The sequence below is a fragment of the Alexandromys fortis genome, unplaced genomic scaffold, assembly GCF_014885135.2.
Source record: "Alexandromys fortis isolate MF-2015 unplaced genomic scaffold, M_Fortis_MF-2015_v1.1 scaffold_123, whole genome shotgun sequence".
Classification (NCBI taxonomy): domain Eukaryota; kingdom Metazoa; phylum Chordata; class Mammalia; order Rodentia; family Cricetidae; genus Alexandromys; species Alexandromys fortis.
The window spans coordinates 4,985,570-5,008,430 of record NW_026068003.1 but is presented as its reverse complement, the minus strand read 5'-3'; the positions used below and the strand labels follow the sequence as shown (position 1 = coordinate 5,008,430).

The 22,861-nt window shown below is 46.2% G+C and overlaps 1 protein-coding gene across 27 annotated transcripts in view; it reads left to right on the top strand.

Moving 5' to 3' along the window:
- Cadps (calcium dependent secretion activator) overlaps positions 1-22,861 on the top strand; it is a 436,391-nt gene that overhangs the window by 255,187 nt on the left and 158,343 nt on the right. For all 27 annotated transcript variants that reach the window (XM_050161168.1, XM_050161171.1, XM_050161161.1 and 24 more), the window contains 3 exons: positions 192-331; positions 12,245-12,311; positions 19,876-19,984. In XM_050161168.1, the coding sequence (XP_050017125.1) occupies positions 192-331; positions 12,245-12,311; positions 19,876-19,984 (316 nt within the window). The remainder of the gene's footprint in view (positions 1-191; positions 332-12,244; positions 12,312-19,875; positions 19,985-22,861) is intronic.

Below are 22,861 nucleotides of genomic sequence, written 5' to 3'. Positions count from 1 at the left end.
AGAAGGGAGCAACAGAACATTTTATCGGTAGCTATGACTATGGTTAATTATGGTTAATAGAGGGATCTCAGGGGTGGGACAGGGGCTAATTGTCATGTCTTCGCATCAATACCTCAAATACAAAAAAAAGAAAAAAACTGTGTGCTGCCTCTGTTTTCCAACAAAAACAAATACTTTTTTTTCCCTTACAGGTTATCCTCCACCCCACCCCTAACAGCCCCAAACAATCTGAATGGCACAAAATGACAGTCTCCAAAAACTGCCCCGATCAAGACCTCAAAATCAAACTTGCTGTCCGAATGGATAAGCCTCAAAACATGAAGCACTCCGGGTAAGTGTTTCCTTCCCAGTTGGAGATGTGTGTCCATTGCTTTCTAGAGACAAAAGTAGAACAGAAGGGTGTCTCTCGGTGAGAGATCACTTACCTGGAACGTATAAAGATCAGTTTTGGATGCCCAGAAGTGCAGGAAATGAGTTAAACAAAACCCAAAGGGACTGCAGAGAACCGTGGGGAAGGAAGGAGCTGGGAAGCGCCACAAGCAGCTATTAACACTGCTATTAACGAATGTGCCACTAGCTGTCTCCATAACATTCTCCAACTCTACTTACTGCATTTTCATGGATACCATCAGGAGAATAACTCCCCTCTCCCTCTGAGAGGACTCCCAGAACAGTTCAAACCTGGTCAAAGCATAATGGGGTTGTGCCTGTGGGGGTCTCATGGGTTATATGTTCCTGCCAGAGGCCTTCAGGAGTCCCTCCCTCTAACCTTGGTGGACAGCCACCTTCTTGAGGTATGATCAAGTGACTAAATCAGGTCCAAAGTGATGTCAGGTTGACTAAAGTCATAGCTCCCAAAATTGAAAATCTGCACCCTTAATTCTGTGAAGGCTTGCTGATATGGCCAGTTGAGTGACTATAAGCAAAGCAAGAAGAATCAGGAATGTTTTGCTTTAGAGAACAAAGCAATGACTTTTTTTTTAAACCAAAGGGTTGGTGGTGACTGGTTACTGTGCAGCCATGACCCCCGAAATGGTCTTGTAAACCGTGATCCCTTGCAGAGGAGCAGGACCGTGTAACTGTGAAGAGGGGAGAGTCTAGACAGCAGAAGAAACTGGGCTCTCTGTCAGACACTGTGTGGGTACCGTTTGACAACTGGCAATCATCCTCCATAACCTTCCAGTGGCTGGAAAGCACCACTAAGTCCCCTTGAGAACTCAGGGTCGCAAACCTGGCCTGGAAATCTATGGAAGCAGGAAACCTGTTACCTAGTGATAGCCAGCAACCCAGGCTAGTGGAAAAGAAGCCTGCAAGAAGTCCAAAATAACAGGACAGGAAGTGGACATTCTGGCATGCTAGCCGAGTTTACGTCATGCGGTCAATGCCTACCTGTGATGCCTACCAAAGGCTGTTCACAGGCCGGACACCACTCCCCAAATGCTATGTCTGCCTTAGGCTGGTAGGGTCACACAGCACATTGTTGAAGTCAGCTATTCCCAAAGCCAAGTGGGATTGAAGCTTGAGAAACCTGTGAGGAAGGATGCCAGCTACTTACACACTTACTCCTGACTCTCAGTCATCGCTAATCAGACCAGCCAGGTGTTCTTCGTTTCACTAAGCTTCTTATCAAGCACGAGTTCGAAGTCAATCTGGACAGTGTGCTAAGACCCTGTCAACAAAACAAACAAACAAACAAACAAAAAAAAAACACTGCAATGTTGTAGTGTTGAGGAAATGGCCCTATCAATAAAGGTCTTGCTTTGCCAGCGAGAGCTCCTAAGTTTGGACCCTAGCACCACACAGCAATGCTTGTCTGCAATCCCAACCCTGGGCAAGCCGAGGCAGGTGGACCCCTGGAGCTTACTAGGTCAGTCAGCAGCCTAACCAACTGGGTGAGCTCTAAGGGTAAGGCGAAAAGCTGTCTCAGAAAATAAGGTGGGGCCTGACTTTGCTATCATACACACACACACACACCTACACACCTACATGCACGTGCCAACACAAACATGCATACTCCATACATACGCAGAGCCATGTTCCTGAGGTTAGCTTTCCTTCTCATTATCACACTCCTGGTATATGTTTTCCAGAAATATGAACAACGTTTCCCTCCAATATCCCTTCTTTCTCCAAGCTCCATCGTCTCAATTTCAAGAAATAAAAGTTGAGGATTGACAGGTTCCTGTAGTATTTAAGGAATCATTCTCTATCTTTAGTAGACCATGACTCATAAACAGTAAATATCTGTTACGGGAACCAGAGGATGTGTAAGCAGGAGGGAGGGAGAGAGAAATGGGGAAGGGAGCCGACCGAGAAAGTAAGCGTGCAGAAACACCATGCTCAAGTGACTTTTAAGAAGTCTTTAGAGGACTTAGTTTGTGCCCCATCCCACAGGCCAGGTTTCTTTGAATCCCTCTTCAAAAGCTCTCTTAGCCACCCCCAAGCAGACACTCAGCACAGTATTATTCTCAGCATTGGAGAAATCCAAGTTTCTCCTCATTTGCTCTGTGGAAAAAGAAGTATGTGACTCAGGGACTTTTCTGTGGACTCATTGGTGAGCGTGCTAGCATACTATAGGCTACCTTCATAGTATGAATGGAGGAGATATTTAGCTCCTGTCTGCCAAGTTCCCAAATGAATGTATCACTAGGCTGCCATTCAAACATTCCTCCTGCCAAGAAATACACCAGGAGAGTCTGGAAGAGCTTCAAGGAGTAAATAAGGGGTTCATGATAGCAAGTCAGACCCTGTGTAGCCAAAATAGGACAAACACAACTTTCATCACATAAGGAATGATTAAGAACAAAGCATTTCTGGAAGGAGCTCGGTGGCCTTGGTTTTATAAAGCACTTGCCTTGCTTGAGTTCATCGCCAAGATCCTCATAAACAGGCTAGGTGTGGGGACACACATTGACCTTCTCGGCACCGAAGAGGTAGAGACAGCCAGGCCTCTGGAGCTTGCAGCCTACTTGGTGAGCTGCAGGCCAGTGAGGAGAACTTGCCTCAAAAAGCAGAAAGGATGACGACACCCAAGAAATAACACCCAAGGTTGATATCTGGATTCCAGAGGCCACAAACCTCATGCGTGTGCACACCTACGCACGTAGCACGCACAATATTTATGGACGTTTTTCCATTTGAACGTAGGTTGTAGGGTGATTGAGCCCTACAGTGTGGGGATGGCTGATAAAAACAGTAGAGTCACAGCTTGAGTAATGGGGGAAAGAGTCTTGAAGAGACATAACTGAGACTTACGTTCTAACTGCTCAAGCCTGCAAACAAAGTCCAAAGTCTTGGGCATGCTCCTTGATGGTGCGCCGCGGTTTCTCAGATAAGCCCCAGGGCCATCCAGAAGATCTACAGACTTTCCTAAGGGCCAGTTAAAATCAACAGTACCTTTTGGCTTCGAGCATTAGCTTCCAGGAGTCTTTGAGAATTAGGCACTCCAAGTGGCTTTCCGGCTTCTCATCTCCCCTGCACAGGAAGACGTACCTTCACATCTCTTTCCCCCCATCTTATCTCCAAACGAGCCCAGGAGGCAGCAGAAAGCCCATCATCCCATCTTAGCCTGCGTCCCCTCCATTCAGCCAGGTGCTCAGGCCTACAGCCTTGAGGTCATGTTGGGCGTTTCTCACACTTCCTTTCTACAAACTCCAAAGTCTATCTTCAAATCCCTTGTACTCAGTTTTCAGACTAGATCCTGACTCCAGATCCTCACCCCCACTCTTCTCCTTCCCCCTGGGCTCCAAGTCTCCCCTGCTTCTCCCCTCCACTTGCTTCCCTGTAACCTCTCACTCATTCTTTACCTCCTGTAGTCTATCTATTCCATACTGTGAGATTTCCTTCTTAACCTTGGTCCTGTCGCTCAAGTGCTAGATAGCATCCATTGAACATCCATCTCACTCAGAGCAAAGGCCTGGGCTGTTACCATAACAATAAGGTACTACCTTTCTGACCTGGAGCACTACTCCAGCCTCATTGGCCTCCTTGGGTATTAGAGAAGCACGGGTCACCTCAGGGCCTCTGGGCTTGCTGTTACTTCTGCCTTACGGCCCCTTCTGTCTATTCAGCTCCTTGGAAATGTCCCCAGGCCTTGTGAGAATTCCTTCCTTTATTCTCTTGAGTGTTATATTGGCCATCTCAATTTCTTTCCCCTCTCCATCTTGCTTTCATAATAAATCGGCTTTCTGCATGATATAGTACACACATTTCCTTGTTCATTTATCATCTCTCTTTCTTCTTAGAATGTCAGTTCCCTTCCATAAGGCCACTTGTCCTCTTCAGTCACAGTACCTAGCGTAGGACATACATTTTATAACAGCCTCATATATTCTTTGGAATCTGACTTTACAGATAGACAAACTGAGGCTCACCATGGTGAAAACCCTTATGAGTCCAAGTAAACACTGGAGTTAGGTTTCTTTTTCAGTTCAGTCCTAGCTGAAGGCCCGAACCTTGGCTAACTCTGCATGGCCCAGGTCAGGGTTTATCCAAGGAGCCACTGTGGCCACCAGCAACAACTCGTATTTTCTCTGACTCCCTTTTTTATTGGGAGGTGAGGAGGGCTAAAGTCCTTTCCCCTTCCATGGTCTTGACTGGGTCACAGCATATACCTCCTCTTCTTCAAATTCATCCTAGCCCTTTGCTGCCCTCAGGTCCCCAAAGTACCCACTGTTGGTACAAGTTGTTCACCACAGTGCCAGGACAGGCTGATAGAATGCTCTCAGGACTCCATGCTCTCTGCTTGGCTCCTATATTTGCAGTTCATGGCAATTAGGTTAGGATGTCTGGTACTGTTCAATCATTCTACGGCATAGCTGCATTCTCCTCTGTGTCTCTACCTCTTTGTAACTCTATCTGTGTGTGTGTCTGTCTGTCTGTCCGTCTGTCTGTCTCTGTCTCTGTCTCTGTCTCTCTCTGTGTGTGTGTGTGTGTGTGTGTGTGTGTGTGTGGCACTGTCTTTCTATATCTGAGCATATCCTTTCTGTTTATCTGTCTGTCTCTATCTCTTTGTAATTCTGTCTGTCTGTGTCTCTCTCTGTCACATCTTTTCTGTCTAGCTGTCCTTTGTCTATATCTCTTTCTCCCTCTGTGTCTCTTTGTCTCTGTGTTTGTGAAGGAGAGAGAAGGAGAGGAGACAGACAGATTCTTATGTAGCTCAGGCAGGTCTGGAACTCTTTACGTAACCAAAGATGACCTTGTGTCCCTCCCTGATCCTTCTACTCTGTTGCTAAGTTACAGATACACTACCGCATCCACTGTGGGGGGCAGACAATGGGACCTAAGGCTTTGAACACACCAGATAAGCCCTGTGCCAACTAAGGACATTCCCAGCTCTCACTGCTGATTGCCTATCAGTGATTTTCTCATATCAAAATATCAGGCTATAGCCTCGGCTACGTTCTCCTTGCATTTCTGTTCCATTTTGTTCAGTGTGTGTTAAAGCTCTCCGAGTAGAGATAGGAAGTCTAAAATTATATTCTCTTGGTGAATTAGCTTCACTTATCACTACAGAACAACCTTCTGCATCTCTCTGCCAGTATTTTTGCCTTAAGATTTACTTTCCAAGGCAGTAATGTGGGCCCTGCAGAATTTTAATGAAAGTAGCTATTAGCAAGGTGCATCCTTTTGTAGGACTCTATTTTGAACTCAGTTTGATCTTTTTTTTTTCTTGCTGGATATGATGGCACAAACTGTAATCTTAGCAGTCAAGAGAGCTGGGGCAGAAAAATAGAAATCTCTAGGCTAGCCTGGGCTACAAAATGAAACTATATCTAAAATATTAAGTAAGTAACATAAATTATCTGCTTTTCTTGTTGGCAGTACAGAGTTAGGTAAGGCTTTTAATTCTAGCCTGAGTCCTTGCCCTTATAATTGTGATAATAGCTCATTTATACTTAATGTGATAACTGATAGGGCAAAGTTTGAAATCATCATTCTGCTGCCTGTCACTTACGGTGTATATACGAGATGGCGAAGAAGAGAAGAGAGAGAAGGTGTGGGAGAGAGGCGGGGAGATGGGAAACAGAGACAACACCTATGTGGGCCACAGCATGCATGTGAAGGTCAGTGGACAGCTTCTGGGATTCGATAAATCTCCCTCTGCCCTGACACTTGTGGGTGGTACTCAGGTCATGGGGCTTCCATAGCAAAGTCTGAGCCATGTCATCTTGCTGGTTTTTATCTCATTGTCACATCTGGTCCCTATGTCCTTGCCTCCTCAGTTTTTCCTGTCTCTTTTTTGGATTAACTGAATATGTTTAGGGTTCTGTTCTACCTTCTTTATTATGTATGCATTTCCTCTTAATAAGGGGAAATGGCTAAGGACAGTTGCAGTCAGTGAGCAGTAGCTACAGACAAGGGACTTATCCTCTCTGTACTTTTTTCACACACACACACACACACACACACACACACACACACACACACCAAATGCAGATAACCACAAAACTGGCCTCATAGAACTACCGTGAAGATTAAAGGAATTACTGCACGTAGAAATTTATATATGGCCAGTTTTGAAATGTGGCATGAGCTATAGCTACACAAAAGGATCGGTGATGGTAGTGACATAATGGTGGTGGTGGTGGTGGTGGTGGTGGCGATGGCAATGGTAGTTGAGGTGGGAGATGGTGGTGATGGTGTTGGTAGGGGCAGTGGTGGTAGTAGAGGAGGTGGTAGTGGCCATTCCTACTGCCTACTCTTTTGAGGGGAGGTATTTTAATTTTTTTGTTTGTTTTTTAATCAGGGCCTCATTATGCATCCCTGTCTAAGCTGGAATCCACTTCATAGACCAGGCTGGTCCTGACTCACAAAGATTCACTTTCTTTAGACCTTTCCTTACCCCCATGTTTCTTCCTACTAGAACACTTCATATGGGCTTTTTCAGCCGTAGCCTTCCAGGCCTCCTGTTCTTTAGTTTGCAGGGATGGTGTCCCAGTAAGAGTGCTGGGGTTTGCTGTGCTCTGTTTCTCTCTTCTAAGAAGAAATTATCCTCTAATAAAAGGAAGTAAGTTCCAAAGATTTGCTGTGCAAGATACTGATCATGGCTAAAAACCACATTGTCACTACTCCTGAAAAATCCCTGAGAGACTGGACTTTAAGTATTCACATCATTAAAAAAAAAGCCAAGAGTCTGCAAAGTAATAAGCTAATTAGTTCTATTTAGTCACTGCATTCCTATGTGCATGTGTGTATCATAAATATTATTTTATTAGTCAATTAAAAATAAGTTTAAATGACTTTTAAAGATCATAAAATGCCTGCTCTATAGCCTCTTTTGATGCATCAGGCACTGAGGGCACACACTCCTGAGGAGCATGAGGACAACAGCCCCTCCTCTGGCCATTCCCCATCTAGACCACCCAGCACCATCCTTCCCGTATAAGAACCCAGGGGCAGAGGATCCTGGAGAATGCCATTGCTCTGCACTTGGTGTCCAGGCAACCTGGAGGGGGGATACACAATAAAACATTTTCACTATTAGATAGCCAGGATCACCTGCCCCGCGTGAGTTTGGTGATACGTGTGAATGATACTTAAGAGACAGAGCCAAGTTCCTAGCACCTATGAAAATTATGGTGCTGCAAGAGCAAAGGCTACACGCATGCACACACACAGACACACACACACACACATGCGTGTGCACGCATGTTACAGACATTTCTACACTGCTGCCCTCCCACATAGTCCCAGGACAGAGGGACGCTGAGGCAGGGGATCATCACTAACTCTCCTATGATGGGGGATTTCTGCAGTGAGTGCAGCTCAGATTCTCCACCCTCTTCTGTCTGGGCTTTGTTCATCCTTTGTAGCTCACTCAGACCTCACCTCTAACTCAGATGCCCTCAGAAAATGACAGGGATGTCAGTGACCCGCTCATGTAGGTTTCATAAAATAGTACAAGGAAACCATGATACAAAATATAACCAGAGCTCCAAAACCAGATGTGATACCTTACTATTTATTTCACCGCGCAGTTCTCAAAAGCTAACTGTAAACTCAGGTCGAGCCTATTCCTTGTTGCTCTTGCTGGCAGTAGAACAGGAGCACCCGTGTATGCGTGGCATGCATGTCTCTGCAGTCTCGTAAGCATGGTATCTCCATGTAACTCAGGAAACTAACTCAAGGAGAGCCAGCGACAGCACCAGAATCCCCTCTGAGGTGTCCCCTTCAGCTCGAGATGTAAGAAAAGCCTGTAACTGGCGTGTGTGTATTCAGCCTTTGCTCTATGGCATTGTAATTTTAATATGCGCTAGGAATGGAGCTCTGTTCGTTAAGCATTGTGCCGGGCTTCTCACTACACCCTGGGCTGCTGGCTTAGCTGATGGTCAGCCCAAGCTTTTGCACACCCAGAAGAAAGCCTCAGAATGCGAATGCTGCCACATTGGATCAGTGTGCCTGGAAGTGGGAAACCACCTGTGTGCCTAAAGTTTTGCAGTGCCCATCTGCCTCAGGTACTGCGCATTCTGTTCAGGGGAAGAACAACATGGGCTCACCAGACAGACAGGGTACCTCACAGCCCTTGGTGCTTCTCAGTTTTGACACCTTCTGGCATGTGCCGCATTAGCAATCCATTCCGAGGCAAGCCTCGGAGGGAGAGCCCCATCCTCGCGCAAACCAACTGGTCCTTTCCAAAGGAGAATCGTGAGTTCCCTCTGACCCCACCAGCTTTTCACTCAGACGCCTTTAAACAGAAACCCCTCTCCAGTTAGAAACACAATTCATGGGATTTGTTTTTCATTTTCAAATGTAAATGTATTTAGCTAGTATGCAAAATCAAAAATCTCTACACAGTTGTGGGATTCCAAGCAATTCTCCAGTGTGTGTATATACACTGTGTAATTTGTGTATATGAAAGAGGATGCTAGTGTGCATGTGTGCAGAGGCCAACAGTCAACTCGGGTGTCGTTCCTCTGGAGCTGTCTGCCTTGCTTTATTCTTAAGACAAGGTCTGTCATTGATTAGCCTGGAGCTTACCCACTATGTTAGGCTGGCTGGGCAACAGGCCATGAGGATCTGCCTGTCTCTGCCTCCCCAGAGCTAGGATTACAAGCACATGCCCTGGAACCGTGCTTTTGTTTGTGGTTCTGGGGTAAACAAACTCCAGTCCTTATGCTTTCGTGGCAGGGACCTAACTGACTGAGCCATCTCCCCAGTCCTACACAGTGTAATTGCAACTGGGGTGAACTTACCTATCCCCCTCCAACATGGAGCATTTCTCCATAGTAAAAACATTTACATTTATTTGCTCTTGGTGGGGAAACCTCCTGATGCAGATTCCAATGGACTCCTTAAGTTCTCTACGAAAACCACAACTTGATTATTCTATGTGGTAGCTGGGTGCATCGCTGGAAGGGTGTACAGGCACAGTTAAGACATGATGAGGAAGGTTCAAAACTGCCAGACACTGTTCTGAAAAAGAGGAGAGTGACAGGCCAAGCCTCACTCTTTGACCATTTTGTAGCTTGTGTACATCAGTCCAAAGATGCTCCAAGTTCAGGAGCAGTGACTATGATTCTTGGGGCACAGGGGTGCTTTACAACAAGATAACATTTGCTCTCTATCTATTTTTATTGATTTGTTTCCTAATTTCTTTTCCAAAGCTGTGATAAAAATAACCTAAGAAAAGCGCCTTAAGAGAGAAAGGTGTACTTTGGCTTACCAAAGAGATACCGGCTACCATGGCAGGGGAAGCACAGCAGCAGGTAGGGAGGCTCCCTGGTCCCCTCTCATCTGCACTCAGGAAGCCGAGAATGAGCAAGATATGGGGCCAGTCTGTAATGCATCGAGGCCTGTGCCCCGTGATCCATTTCCTCCAGAGAGACTTCATCTCCTGAATATTCCACTGCCTGGCCAAACCGCCAACTGCGAACCTAGCATTAAAATATAAGTCTTTTTGTGGAACATAATTCACAGTCAACTCACAACATCTGTCTGTCAGTCTATCATCTATCTATATCTATCTATCTATCTATCATCTATCTATCTATCTATCTATCTATCTATCTATCTATCTATCTATCTATCTATCTATCTATCTATCATGGTACCGGGGATGAAATCTAGGACCTTGCACATGCTAGGCAAGCCCTCAACAGCTGAGCTCCATCCTTAGCCAGCGTTGGGACTCATGTTTATACTTCACCAGTCTTATCCCACAGAATCCTCCCAGCAGCACAGCAGCAAACTTGAAACCAGTTGCCCCACCTCTCTGAATGACTGACAGAAAAAGAACCAGAAGACTAAATGCCAGTGTCTGCCTACCACCCTCTCTCTCCTGAGCCCTGGCTGAACCTCCCTTTTATGTCCACAAATGCCATGGATATATTGATCCATGATTTCAGGATGTGGCAAAAGTGCCAAGGGGGTCAACTAAGCCATCTACAGCAACACCGGGGACTGAGCTGACACCAGCCATAGTGCAGGCATGCCAAGATGCCAGCCATCCAGCTGGCACTCTGCCTCATCTGTGTTCCTCCACCTTCTCGTCTTCATCTTCTGTTCTGCTCCCTTGCTGTGCATAACACCTTCTCCACCTGCAGCTGGTGTGAGCATCTTAAATAGGACCCTTGCCTAAAGCCCTGACTAAGGTCCTTCTATCCTATTTAGAATGAGAAACTTATGACCTGATTTGACCTTTTAGAAAACCCTGTGACTCCTGCGTAATGTTTGGATCAGAGGCCAAGAGTAGGGAGAGCAGATAGGGATTCCATCATGGTCCAAGATGGTCTTTGCCCCCTGGACTAAGTACATTCGTAAAATTAATAATATATATAACATATAAGAGCATTTCAGCGTTCCACACAAAAATTATTGTGTTTTAGTATGTTTTGTATAATGAGTATAGCAAGCCTGTGTTACAAAGTTTCCTTTCAAAATGATTTCATTCATGATGTCAGACAATTGCAAAAACTAGATTAGGCTGGGATGAGCCGTGAAAGTGAGAGGCCAGAGTTTGGGGCTTCCCCTCATGTGATCTAGGTGTGTTGGGGGGCACAGACAGCATTTCCGTCAGTAAGGAAAGGAACAGCAGGATTTTGCTATGTAGTAAGGTCTGTGCTCTTCTCAAGAACTGAATGGGAATTTCCCACATGCCTGAGGCCCCTTAGGTTTCTCTGCAGGCGTCCATAAGCAGAGAGATGTCAGCAGGGAAAGATGAAGATGAGGGGGATGTACAGAGAATGAGGGAGGGAGGGGGCATTCATGGAGGTAAGAACCCAGTGGTACCTGCTGACTAGAGATGGAAACGGAGTGGGTCTAGAGTTACCGCTGGGATTCTGGTCAGAAGGCCTGGAACAGAACCCATAAAATTTGTCAGCAGTAAAACCTGTGCCTGAGTTGCTTTCCTTCTGCTCCAAAGCAAAGGTCCTGTCTGTTTCCAGCAGAAGCATAGATTTAGAAGTCATCCGGTTCATCTTTGCAAGATGGAAGTTAACACGTTTGGACGTCACCCAACGTCCCCTCCCTTGAGTCTGAATCTTCCAGCCTCTGCTTCTTGATCAAGGTCCATGTAGCAGGCAGCCAATTACGTGGCTATTGAGTGGTCCGTGCGATGGAGCATCGCCTTGCTCTTGGCACCTCCAGACTTCTCTGACATCTGAATCTATACTACCACCTATCCTTTTTATTTCGTTATTTAGATATACAGATTAATTTCCATCAACAGAAATGTTTAGAAAAGGTCTGGGAGCAGGGGAACATCCCATATTAACTGGGAACTTCCCATAATAACGCTGCATTTCCAGGAAAGCAAAAGGAAATAAGGGGAGTGGTTTGCCTGTGTGAATGATGACAAGATCTGACCATTTTGTGCTCTCCCTCTGTCCCCAGATCTCCCTCCCTTCTTCCCCTCTGCCCTCTCTCTCTCTCCCTCTCCCTTTCTCCCTCCTTCTCTCATCTTCCTCCTTCCCTCCCTGCCTGCCTTCCTTTCTGGCTTGGGCAGAGTCTTTCAGGAACTTCCCTGCCTGAAAAACTTCTAGCTCATAAACATAGCAATCCAAGAGTCCCCTCTTCCAAAGTGCTTTCGTATCAGTCCGGGAACAGAAGTCAAGTGTGATGGGGCCACAATTCCACCTCTGTGTGAACATGAATCCCACCTGCTTCTTCTTTACAGCTCTCAAGTCTGGGTGCGATCCTGGGCTCTCAGGCCTCTTGGTGTGTGAGGTCTAGTTTCCCCGGTAAGTACGCTAGCAGTGCCCTCCCCTGGGTACTGATGCAGCTCTGGTCTTTTATTTCCCCACAGGTACTTATGGACCATCGGTAAGAACGTGTGGAAGCGATGGAAGAAGAGGTTCTTCGTGCTGGTGCAGGTAACCCTTCAGCCTTGTCCCCAGTCTTTAGAGCCATCTGTAAGACAGATACGGCAGAATCAGTGCACACTAAGGCACGCCACCTGGAGGCCCCAAGGGCCACGCATATAGCTTCACAATGCTTTTCAGCTTATAGACTCGTGGAACCATACAGAAAGTTCTCTCTCCCATACCTGTAAAATTCTTCCTTTTTACTGAACTTCTGGATTTTGCCAGTTTGGCTGTTCCTGACAGTCCCACAGAGAACCTCTGTGGATGCAGAGAGTCAAACGCAGAAGATGACTCACACATAGGTACCAATGACACGTTGCTCATGGAGAAACAGTAACTTGGCTTTCCCAGGTGCATATAAATTTTTTTCCCACAGATTTGTAAGATATGTCCTCAAGAAGCCTCCCCAACACTTTTGCTGTTGGTTTGTTTGGTTTGTGATTCAAAATTTTCAATGTGCCAAGGAAATTTGTTGCTAACGCCTTCCAATTTATAGTTCCCACAAGGGCACAGAAACCACACTCAATCCATAAAATGCTAATTGAATACTGAGACACATCATAAAGTGAGTCACCTTGTAATCATGCTCTTGAGGTCTTTGACTTGTGTTTGGAGCTTGTGTTTTGAACTGCATGGCAGCAGTTCGAAATGACTTTGAAAGTCCTTGGCAACGCTATCTTGTTGGGCCTCTGCCTGAAGACATACTCAGGCTTTCCATTGAAATCTTTGCGCTTGTTCACGGCAAGGTGGGTTCCGACGCATGTGTAGGAGCATCTCTGCTGCCTACACCACGCTCATAAACCTTCCCAATGTCTACAGAAGCCGTCAGCGGCTGTTTGCTGAAAGGAAGATAAAGGAAGAGAGAGGCATTCCTGGAAAAGCCAGATGATTCTGAGAAAGGGAAGATCCTGTGGTCTAGGCAGTAGCTGATGCCATCTTCCCAGAGAGTAAACAAGACATGGAGTCTCCCTGCGTTCTGAGTACCTAGGAGTCCTTCACTCAATGCATGACTTTTCTCTGAGAAGTTTGAAATGAATCAATGTTTAGAAGCCCTTGGCCTCCGGATGTGGAGAAGACTCAGTTAGGAAAGTGCTTGCCCTATGAGCATTTGATTCCCAGAACTCTAATATTTTTAAATAAAGAATAAAGAAAAATAAGCCAGAAGCATGGCTTGCCTGTAATCCCAGTGCTGAGGAAGCAGAGATGGGAAGGTCTCTGGGGCTCACTGGACAGCTAGTCTGGGTGAACTGGCTCTCTCCAGTTTCAATAAGAGTCTTCTTCTCAAAAAATAGACTGGAAAGTACTTACAGAAAACACCCAACATTGATTTCTGGGCTCCAGTCACATGTGTGGTCTCCAGAGCACGTGTGTAGGCATACACATGACTGCAATGCACATTTGCACACACACATGCATGCATGCGCACACACATAACTGCAATGCACACCTACACACATGCATGTAGCCACACATACATGCATACACATGTGTATATATATACACATGCATGAATACACACATAACTGCAATGCACATCTACATACACACATGCATGCACCCACATGCGTGCATACACATGATGAATACACATATGCATGTCTACACACATGAATAGCTGGTCTTTCTTTAGAAGAAGAAACTTTAGGGGCAGAAACTGGAGTGAGGGCTGTGCAAAGGGAACTGTGGAGAAAATGTCAGTGAAGCTGTGTCAGCGGGCCGCGTACTTAACTCAAAAGAAGAAAATGGCTTTTCTAGTTTGTGCAACTGGAACACAGATGCTCTGGAACCTTCACACACAGACTTCCTCTAAGAGGAGATGAGAATCACACCATGACTTAAAAAAAAAAAAAAGCTGCATGCTGACTTTGGAAAAGTATAAAGGGCACAGGCCATCTGAGGTGCTATGACTTTTCTAGAGCGCAGGAGAGATGCGCTTGCCGATGTCAGGAGGCTTCCATGAGTGCGGGGTGATCCCTGCCTTTAGAAAGCCAGTAGGGGTAGCAGCTCACTCCCCACCCCATTAAGACCTTTTATTTCTACCAGTCTTCATGGCCTCTGGAGGTGACACACGTCTGCTCCTTATCACGAAGGTGACAGGGAGACCCACGTGAAGGCATCAGTTTCTTGTTCTTGGTCTCGTGGAATTGTCTTACAGGTTGCCTAAATGCAAGACTTCCTTTTGACAACCAAACTGAGGGTAACAGCAACTAAATGGATAATTATATGCAGATAGCAAGGCGAAGAGATGCAAGCCCCTGGAAGTTTATATGCAGTCTGTTACCTGGCAGTGAAAGGGATATGAGTCTCGGGCATCTTGCATCAAGGTGTTCCTTGAGACTCACTGTCAGTCTGCAGGAGAGTGGCAAAGACCAGAGGGACCCTCCTCACTCCTACTGAGTACAGTGTGGACAAATCACAGGTTACTAGGAAGGCACCAGTTCCAAGGAGCACCACTTAGAAGCCCAGACCTGAGTGTAGAAGTATAGGAGGCAAGGGAAACGCGTGCCCATTCCAGATCAGAAACTCTCATCTCTACTCTGCTTATATTTTCAAGTTTTTTTTTTCTTGGAGCTGGGAATAGAGTTCAGTTGGTAGAGTCGTAGTTGGCCCAGAATCTGGGAAGTTGGAGATCGGGAATCCATCCTTGACTAAGTAGCAAGTTCAAGGCCAACCTGCGATAAATGAGAACCTGGGTCAAAAAGGGTATTGTTTCTCTTCAATGTGCAAACTACTTCTGGTTTAAAAGGGGGGATAGTTTGTGTTCTTCCTCTTCAAAGTATTTCATCCCCATGTTAGTACTGCCAAATTGTATTTTAAATTTCTTCTAAAAATGCTAATATTGGCATATTCCTATGATCCCTTGAAGTTTACAAAGAGTTCTTGACACTGGTCTGTGCAGGTTTCTATACTAGTACAAATTTTCTTCAAATTTAACATTGGGGAAAACAGAGGCTCAAAGAGCTTAAGTGACCTGTTCAAAGATAGAGGCTGATGGGGCAAAGAGCTTGTTTAATGGTTAAGAGAACTGGTTGCTATTCAGAAGATCCAGGTTCGATTCCCAGCACCTACCTGGAGGCTCACACTCATATATATCTGGCACCCTTGTTTAGCACCCCCACAGCTATCATGTATGCATATCCTGCACAGGCACGCATGCACACAAGGTATCTATACACATAAAATTAATTTAAAAAATTTTTAAAGATGGTGGTGGACTAGCAGTCAACCACAAAGCACAGCACAGGTCTTCAGGCTGCAATGGCCTTATATAACTAAACTCTTAGAGATTCATGCATACAAAATATCCGGATATGTGTTTACTTTGCATTTCATTAAACAGTGTAATTGCTAAACCCACATCTTCTGATTCACGTTTCCTACAGACATTGTGACTCAAATCTCTCACTATCCCAGCTTTCAGAGACACTAAAGGTGAATGAGAGAACTCCAGTAAGAGCGCATAGCATGGCTTGTTTGCCCGTGCTTTAATAACCCCCCGAGATACACTACTAAAACGGGCTAATCTCACACATGAATTGTAAGACGTGGTAAGTAGTCCAGTGGTTTATAATTGTGTGTGAACGTGTTTGCACACGGTACGCTGAAGGACGGTTAGAAAGCAGTCACAAATGACAGGAAACAAGCCCGACCAGTTTTCTAGCGCTCGCCCTTTTCAGTTTCTGTTTCGGTTTGTTTAACTGGTCGGTAGTTAGACTTTTAGGCTTTCACTGTACGTAGTCCAGCTTGCGTTTTAATAAGTGATCTTCCTTCCCCTGCCCTTCAAGAGCTCGGGTTATAGCTGTATTCCACCACACCCAACTTTGCGATATGTTTTGTTTGTCTTTTTGGTTTTTTTCAGCTTGGGAGATCAAACCTAGGTCTGTAGCTGGTTCTCTCCTGCTCTACCTCTGAGCCACACCCAACTCCTGCTCCAGTCGCCTCAGCCCAGGTTCTGAGTCCACTGGTTAGATCTCAAATGATTTGCCTGTTTGGAGTTTTCCCCAGCCCAATACTAATTAGCCAATGCTAAAGTAGACAACGGCGGTTCGCGCCTTTAGAAGCCTCGTTCTACCTTAAAAGCACCAGAAAATGAGCCAGAGTAGCCAACAAAATAAAACTTTGATCAAGGCCTCAAAAATCCAGGAGCCCATCCTCAACTCTGCCCAGAGAATCGTGTTACTAAAGATCACATTGACATGAGCTAGGAACCTGTAAGTCCTATGCCGGTCACTCAAAGCCATCAAATCTCTCTGCAGTGTGGCCTCTCTGTCTTCTCAAAGCACCTTCTAGACTCTGCCAATGACATGATTGCAGTAGTATTTTCTGTCTCCTTAACTTTTTATCCAAATCAATATCAAGCTGGGGTGCAGCACCGTGGAGAACATTAGCCTAGAATGTGTAAGAACTAAGTCTGATCCCAGAGCCACTCAAAATAAAAGAAATTCGCAGTTTAAGGAGAAACAGGCGTTTCATTGAGAATAGCTTTCTATTAGTGAGGTGTGGAGGCTTTAAAAAATTTAAAGACCCCAAATCTTTGTTAGCTCTTTGGTGACCTCAAAGCGTTCTAGGAAAACTGAGGCTCATCTGAAACAAATTGGAGTTATTCCGAGGCTATTCCCCCCTTCTTTGAATCCTAAAGTCAATTGTCAAGCCCTAAAGAAAAAAAAACATGCTCCCGATGAGCCAACCCAGGCTTGTTTAGTTTGGGTTCTGTTTCATTTCCTTACTTTGCCAAGGTTGCGCTGCCTCAGTCCGCAGGGAATCTCAGGCTGCAGTCATCAGTCCTGCCAGAAGAGGGCAGCAGCAGACAGAGCTGCTGCGAAGGAGCCACTGAACCAGGACAGGGAAAAGTAAAGGGTTCAGGAGTAGTAGAAACTTGCCTTTTGTTGCACTACGTTTTGCGCCTAAAGTGCGTTATCAATGCCTTTCTGGCTAATCTCACTGATAAGCTCTGCCCTGTCTCCTGTCGTCACGTGAGATAACCAGTCTAAATCTCCGCAGGAGTGGTCTGGCAGCGTCTCCTGCCGTTCGTCACAGGGAGGGGACATCGTGGAGAGTTTGTTGTGGGATAGCCTGGTGCTATCTATACTTGAAGACACCCTGTAAAAGGTAGACAAGGACATCACAGATAATCCGTATTCCCCACCTGTCAGATTCCTTTAGCAGATGTCCGTTGTTGTGTGGTACGGTTTGCTTGTAGAAGTTCAAATAGATAGATCCACGGTACTCCTTCAAGGGCCTCATCTACAGGCAAACCCACCTTAGAGTTGCATGATGATGCCAGAGACATGGGAGCTACTTGGTTAGGCACACTGATGGACGGAGTAAGATTCTGTGTGGGCCTCAGCGGAAATCTCAGTAACTACCCACTAACGAGGCGATACACAGGGGATACAGAGGAGGACAGGAAGCAAGGAGGGGGGGGGGTGAAGGAAGGAAGAGGCACAGCACAGCTAAGAACGATGAGGTTGAAAGGCATGAGAGTTTACAGGACACGGGTGGGGACCCAGCTTCTATGCTCCCCCCCCATTTACACTCAGACCTCTGTTGTAGGAGAAGGGGATTTGGGGCGTTCTTCCTAATACAAGGAAATAGTTCATATTTCCTTATGAAAATTGTTCTTTGTAGTCTAGCCTCATATCCCTTAGGTGGGGAGATGTCCCTCCATTCTTTAGAATCCCAAAGTGGGTAGTAAAATTCTCCCGAGGAGCCGACAGAGGGCAGCAACAGACAAACCAACTACGTGAGCACGCCTTCTCTTTCCTCTCTGAACCTTCAGGACTCGGGACAGCGCAGCACATCGTGGGGCCTGAAAACACCAGTTTCTTAATTGCCATTAAAAAAGAGACCAGTCTCACCGGGGAGGTGACTGACTTGTCCCTAGCTGGGTTCAGAGTCTGCTTTGGAAAACGTCTCTTCCAATAAAGGGACGTAAGGGTTGAGGGATGTGGCAGTCCTTCAGCCAGGCGTCTGACATCTTCCTTCGGATGATGGTAAACGTGCCTGTGAGCTTGGCTGGAAAATAGGGGTAGGCCTGCTTTGCCACAGGCTCCTTGCCAACAGGCCAGATGTAGAAAAGTGAAGCATCCTCACCAGTTCTGGATCCACAATGACAACAGGGTCCTGAAGGCGGGCCTGGAGCTCGGAGTGCCACCCTGCACTGCCGCGGAATGCCAATCTCAGTAAAGCGAGGGCTGCCATTTAGGGCACCGGCGACAACGGCCATGCCATCGGGGGCTGGGGACGCCCGGCTGTGACTGGCACCTAGCAGTCGAGCGCTCATTGCTTGTGACAGCATGTCACTGTTGCGCTTGTCTGTGATGGAGGGGAGACTTTACCAAGTAGCTGCAAGCGCCCCTTCGATAGCTGTAGGTAGCCAGAGACAAAATGAGAAACTCGATGCTGAGATACATCTGCAAAAGAAGTGTTTACTATTTATGTATATGGGTGGGTGAGAACGAGAGAGAGAGAAGGAGAGAAACGGAGAGAGCGTACATTTTGTGAGCCACCACGCAGGACAAAAAGCGACCTTGGGTCAGTCCTTGACCCCCACCTTGTTTGACTCGGGATCTCCTATTGCTGCTCTCACTATGTAAGGCAGGCTGGCTGGCCTGTGGGTTCCTGGACATCTCCTGTGTCTGATGCTCTTTGTCCATAGGGACATTGGATTGCAGGTTTGCACCACCCGCTGTGACTTTCCATGAGTTCAAGGGAACCAATCAGCGGTTCTCGTTCTAGCGTGCTGTGTGCTTGACCCACCAGGCCGTCTTCCCAGCCTTTGAGATAGCTCTAAAGAAATTGCCTTCTGTTTTCTAACTTCCAGCCACGCCTGTTAACTATATCTCTACTGTAGCTATAGGCATTGTAGGCCCAGCCCAGTCATGATTATTTTATGTAATACTCATAAAACTGCTACCATTCCGTCAGTTCTGTGCCACAACAGAACGCCAAGGTGTGCATGTCAACCCAATTATTGTAAGAACAACATTTATGTGGTGTGGTGGAGTACATTGTGACCCCATGCCTCTGGAGGTAAAGGAGGAGAATCAGAAACTCAAGGTCAAATTGAGCTATATAGGGAGACCTGTCTCGACAGAGTAAGTGAGAGGCTAGAGAGACCACCCAGAATCCACACTAAAAGGGGCCTGCTGGCCTGACATCCCAGCCTGATCAGAAACAGTGTCAAACAACAGGGTGGATGGCTCCTCATGTGTGACACCTGAGGCTGACCTTTGACCCCCCGAACACAGGTTCACATTCATGTAAATGTACTCCCATATGCACACACATACTTCTGCACCCACACGAGCATGCACGTGCTCAAGGAAAAAAAGGAAAGCTAAATATGAGTAATGATAATACCTGACCGTTGCCAAGCACCCCTAAGTGTCCAGGAGAGACTCTAACATGCATGCCACATATGAACCCCTTGAACCTTCGTGGGTCACCGTCAGATGCCTCATACAGTATGAAGAAGACAGCAGAAGACCAGGGTTTCAGTTAGATGTGGGACATTTTCTACAGGGGCGAGCGTTTCTGGCACCATCTCACGGTCTGCTTTCTCTTGCTGCAGGTCAGCCAGTACACTTTTGCCATGTGCAGCTATCGCGAGAAGAAAGCAGAGCCCCAGGAACTCCTACAGCTGGACGGCTACACCGTGGATTACACTGACCCCCAGCCAGGTACACGCCCATTCCTAGACTGTGACCCCACAACATGCTCATCTCTCTCAAGTCAGCAACAAGCTTATGTCGGTCAGATACTTGGTCCATGCTAGATGACAGTAGGCTGCTACATCAGAGAGCCTCTGGTTGGAAGCGGAAAGAAAACACACATTTTGTATATATATAATGTGTGTTTTATATATATGCATGCCTGGGACCACAGTGATGAACAATTGCATGCTTCTGAAAATATTCAGGGAAAAAGAATGTATAGTTGTCTACCAGGGACTGCATTTGTGTGAGATTGTGGGGTGTGTGGGTGCATGTCCATCTACATATGAGTATACATGTGTGTGCATGTGAAGACCGCAGTCGGGAGTCAGGTGTATTGCTCAGTGGCTCTCCTTATCATCTGAGACAGGTTCTTTTGCTGAATGAAGCAGGAGCTCAGTGATTGGCTAGGCTGGAGGGCTGGCCATCACATGCCAAAGTCTCCACCCCCTCCAGCACTAGGCTCACAGGTACAAGCCCAGCTGTTACACACGTGTTGGAAACCAGGTCCTCACTCTTGCATGACAAGCACTACACCAGCAGAGTCAACTCCTAAACCCCTAGCTGTGCCGCCTCTCCGGCCCCAGTGTGTGTCACTGTGTTTTGGTGTGTAAGAGAAGCTGCCTGTGTGCATGATGCCCGCTGGCCAGAGTCCGGGAACACACAAGGTTAGCGGATGGAACTTGAGGAAGAAACTTCCTCCGTTCCTTGGAAGTTACCTCTCTGAGAGAGGCGTCAAAGCGCCTGGGCTTACGCAGCGAAGACAGCCTTGCAAGAGGTGGTATTTCTCGTAAGCTCTACATTGCGTGCGTTCCACATCCTGCCCCATCGCACCTCTCCCCGTACCCATTTTATTTTTCTCCCAGAAAGCTGAATAGAAATCAGTCTCAAAGAACGAGGAGGGGGGGGCGTGCGAAATCATTTCAGCATATTAATGAACAACAAGCAGCCCTCTCCCGGAGAAGTTCATTACTATGCCAAATCTACACAAGGCTTTTCCAACCACACTGCATCATTTGGCCCAAAACCTTCTCTGCAACTCCCATATTGCTCTTCCACGTGCAACAAAATACACAGAAATTTTTAAAAAATTAAAAAAAGAAGAAAAGAAAAAGATTTAAAAAAAAGGAGTTTGAGAGAAGATGGGGTATTATGGGTTATTAACCCAAAAACATGACAAAAGACTTGACTCCTTCCCGTCTAGGGACATTGGTCCTCTCAAATCCCTGGCCCTGGGGTATTCAAACTGTCAAATCCTTTCCTGTTTCTGTCGTTACTGCATCCTGCCATGGAAGCCACTGTAGAGCGCTGACTTTGTAAGATCGAGTTAACATTTTTGTCCAGAAGCTTTCATAATGAACGTATAATTTCATAATGAACTTATAGTGGGTTATATTTCATAATGGGCTTTCAAACTGGAGTTTGAAACAAGCAATTCTACACGGCCTTGGAGGACAGGATTCTGCATTCAAAGGCCAGCCTTTGGGGCATTGTGTGGTGGTTCGCGTTCCTATCAAGTTTCTTTTCTCACTCAGATTTCTTTTTAAAAAGTAAACTCAACTGTGCTTGAGACACATGTCCCAGAGGTGGGGGGGGGGGCAGAAGGCCAGGGTGAGGAGGGTACCGATGCTATCTCATCCCAGGACTCTGCTCAGAAGGCCATGCCCCCTCTTCCGGGTGCCCATGCTAAGTGCCCATCACAGCCCCCAGGGAGAGGGATCAGAAGCATTAGCCTTCTTTTTAAATTAAGTGACTGGGGAGATCACAATCTCTCTGAGAGTGGAGCCAGGACCGGGGCCTAACCCAGGTCACCTTGCACTTGTCTTGTGCACGCAAAGCTACCAGGGGATTTGCAGGTTACGTCAGGGCTTCTGACACACAGGAACAACACCTGAATATTCTCTTCTTTTTAAATTTGTATTTATTTTTACTTTATGCCTATGGAGGTTTTGCCTGCATGTATGTAAGTGCACTGCATGCATACAGGGCCCACAGAGGCCAGAAGGAGGTATCAGATCCCTTAGAAACAGGCTTAAAAATGGTTGTGATCTGCTGTTTAAGTGCTGAGAACTGAACCTATATCCTCTACAAGATCACAAGAGCTTTTAACCACCTGGCCAGTGCTCCATCCTGCGTGTATCTTCTTAAAGCTTCTTTTGTTGTTTCCACATTTATCCCATGAGATGTAATTTCTTGTGAAAGATGTAAGTGGAAAGTTGATTGTGTTCTTGAGGGTAGCAATGGTTGCTTCTCTCTGCCTTTTCTTGTGCTAAATCATATTTACTTCCCTGGTAATATTTGGTTGGAAGTGGAAATTTGATAATTCTCTTGTCCTAAGAAAGTTCTAACTTGGAATTTTTTGTTTTCTTTTGATGCTGGAGTTGGATACCAGGGTCTTGTACCTGCTAGGCAAACACCCAGCCACCGAGTTAAGGCCCCAGCCCCTTAACTCTGTATTGGAGAGTGTTTGTCAAACATCCCTGGTCCTTACTGAGGAGCCAGGAAGAGGTAATGCTTATTCCTCATACTTCCTGAAGCCTTGGAGGGGATTCCTGTATACTAGGCACTTGGCCAACTTTAAATAAGGAGATGTAAGCAAATTAACAATGTAGCCAGTATGGTCAGAGATCAGGGGATGCTCTTGCAAGGTGAGCCTATTAGTCAAAAAAGACATTAGGGTCTGTCTTCTACCTCCTCTTGGCTTTCTGCAGGCTATTAAAAAAGTTGTTGAGCACCATGATAGCCCATTTCTCGTATTTTCTGTAAGTAAAGGTTTAACTAGAACTCCTTGTGTGAGATGCAGTCACAGAGACGCAGACGTCTGTGTTCAGTAAACTGCCTATT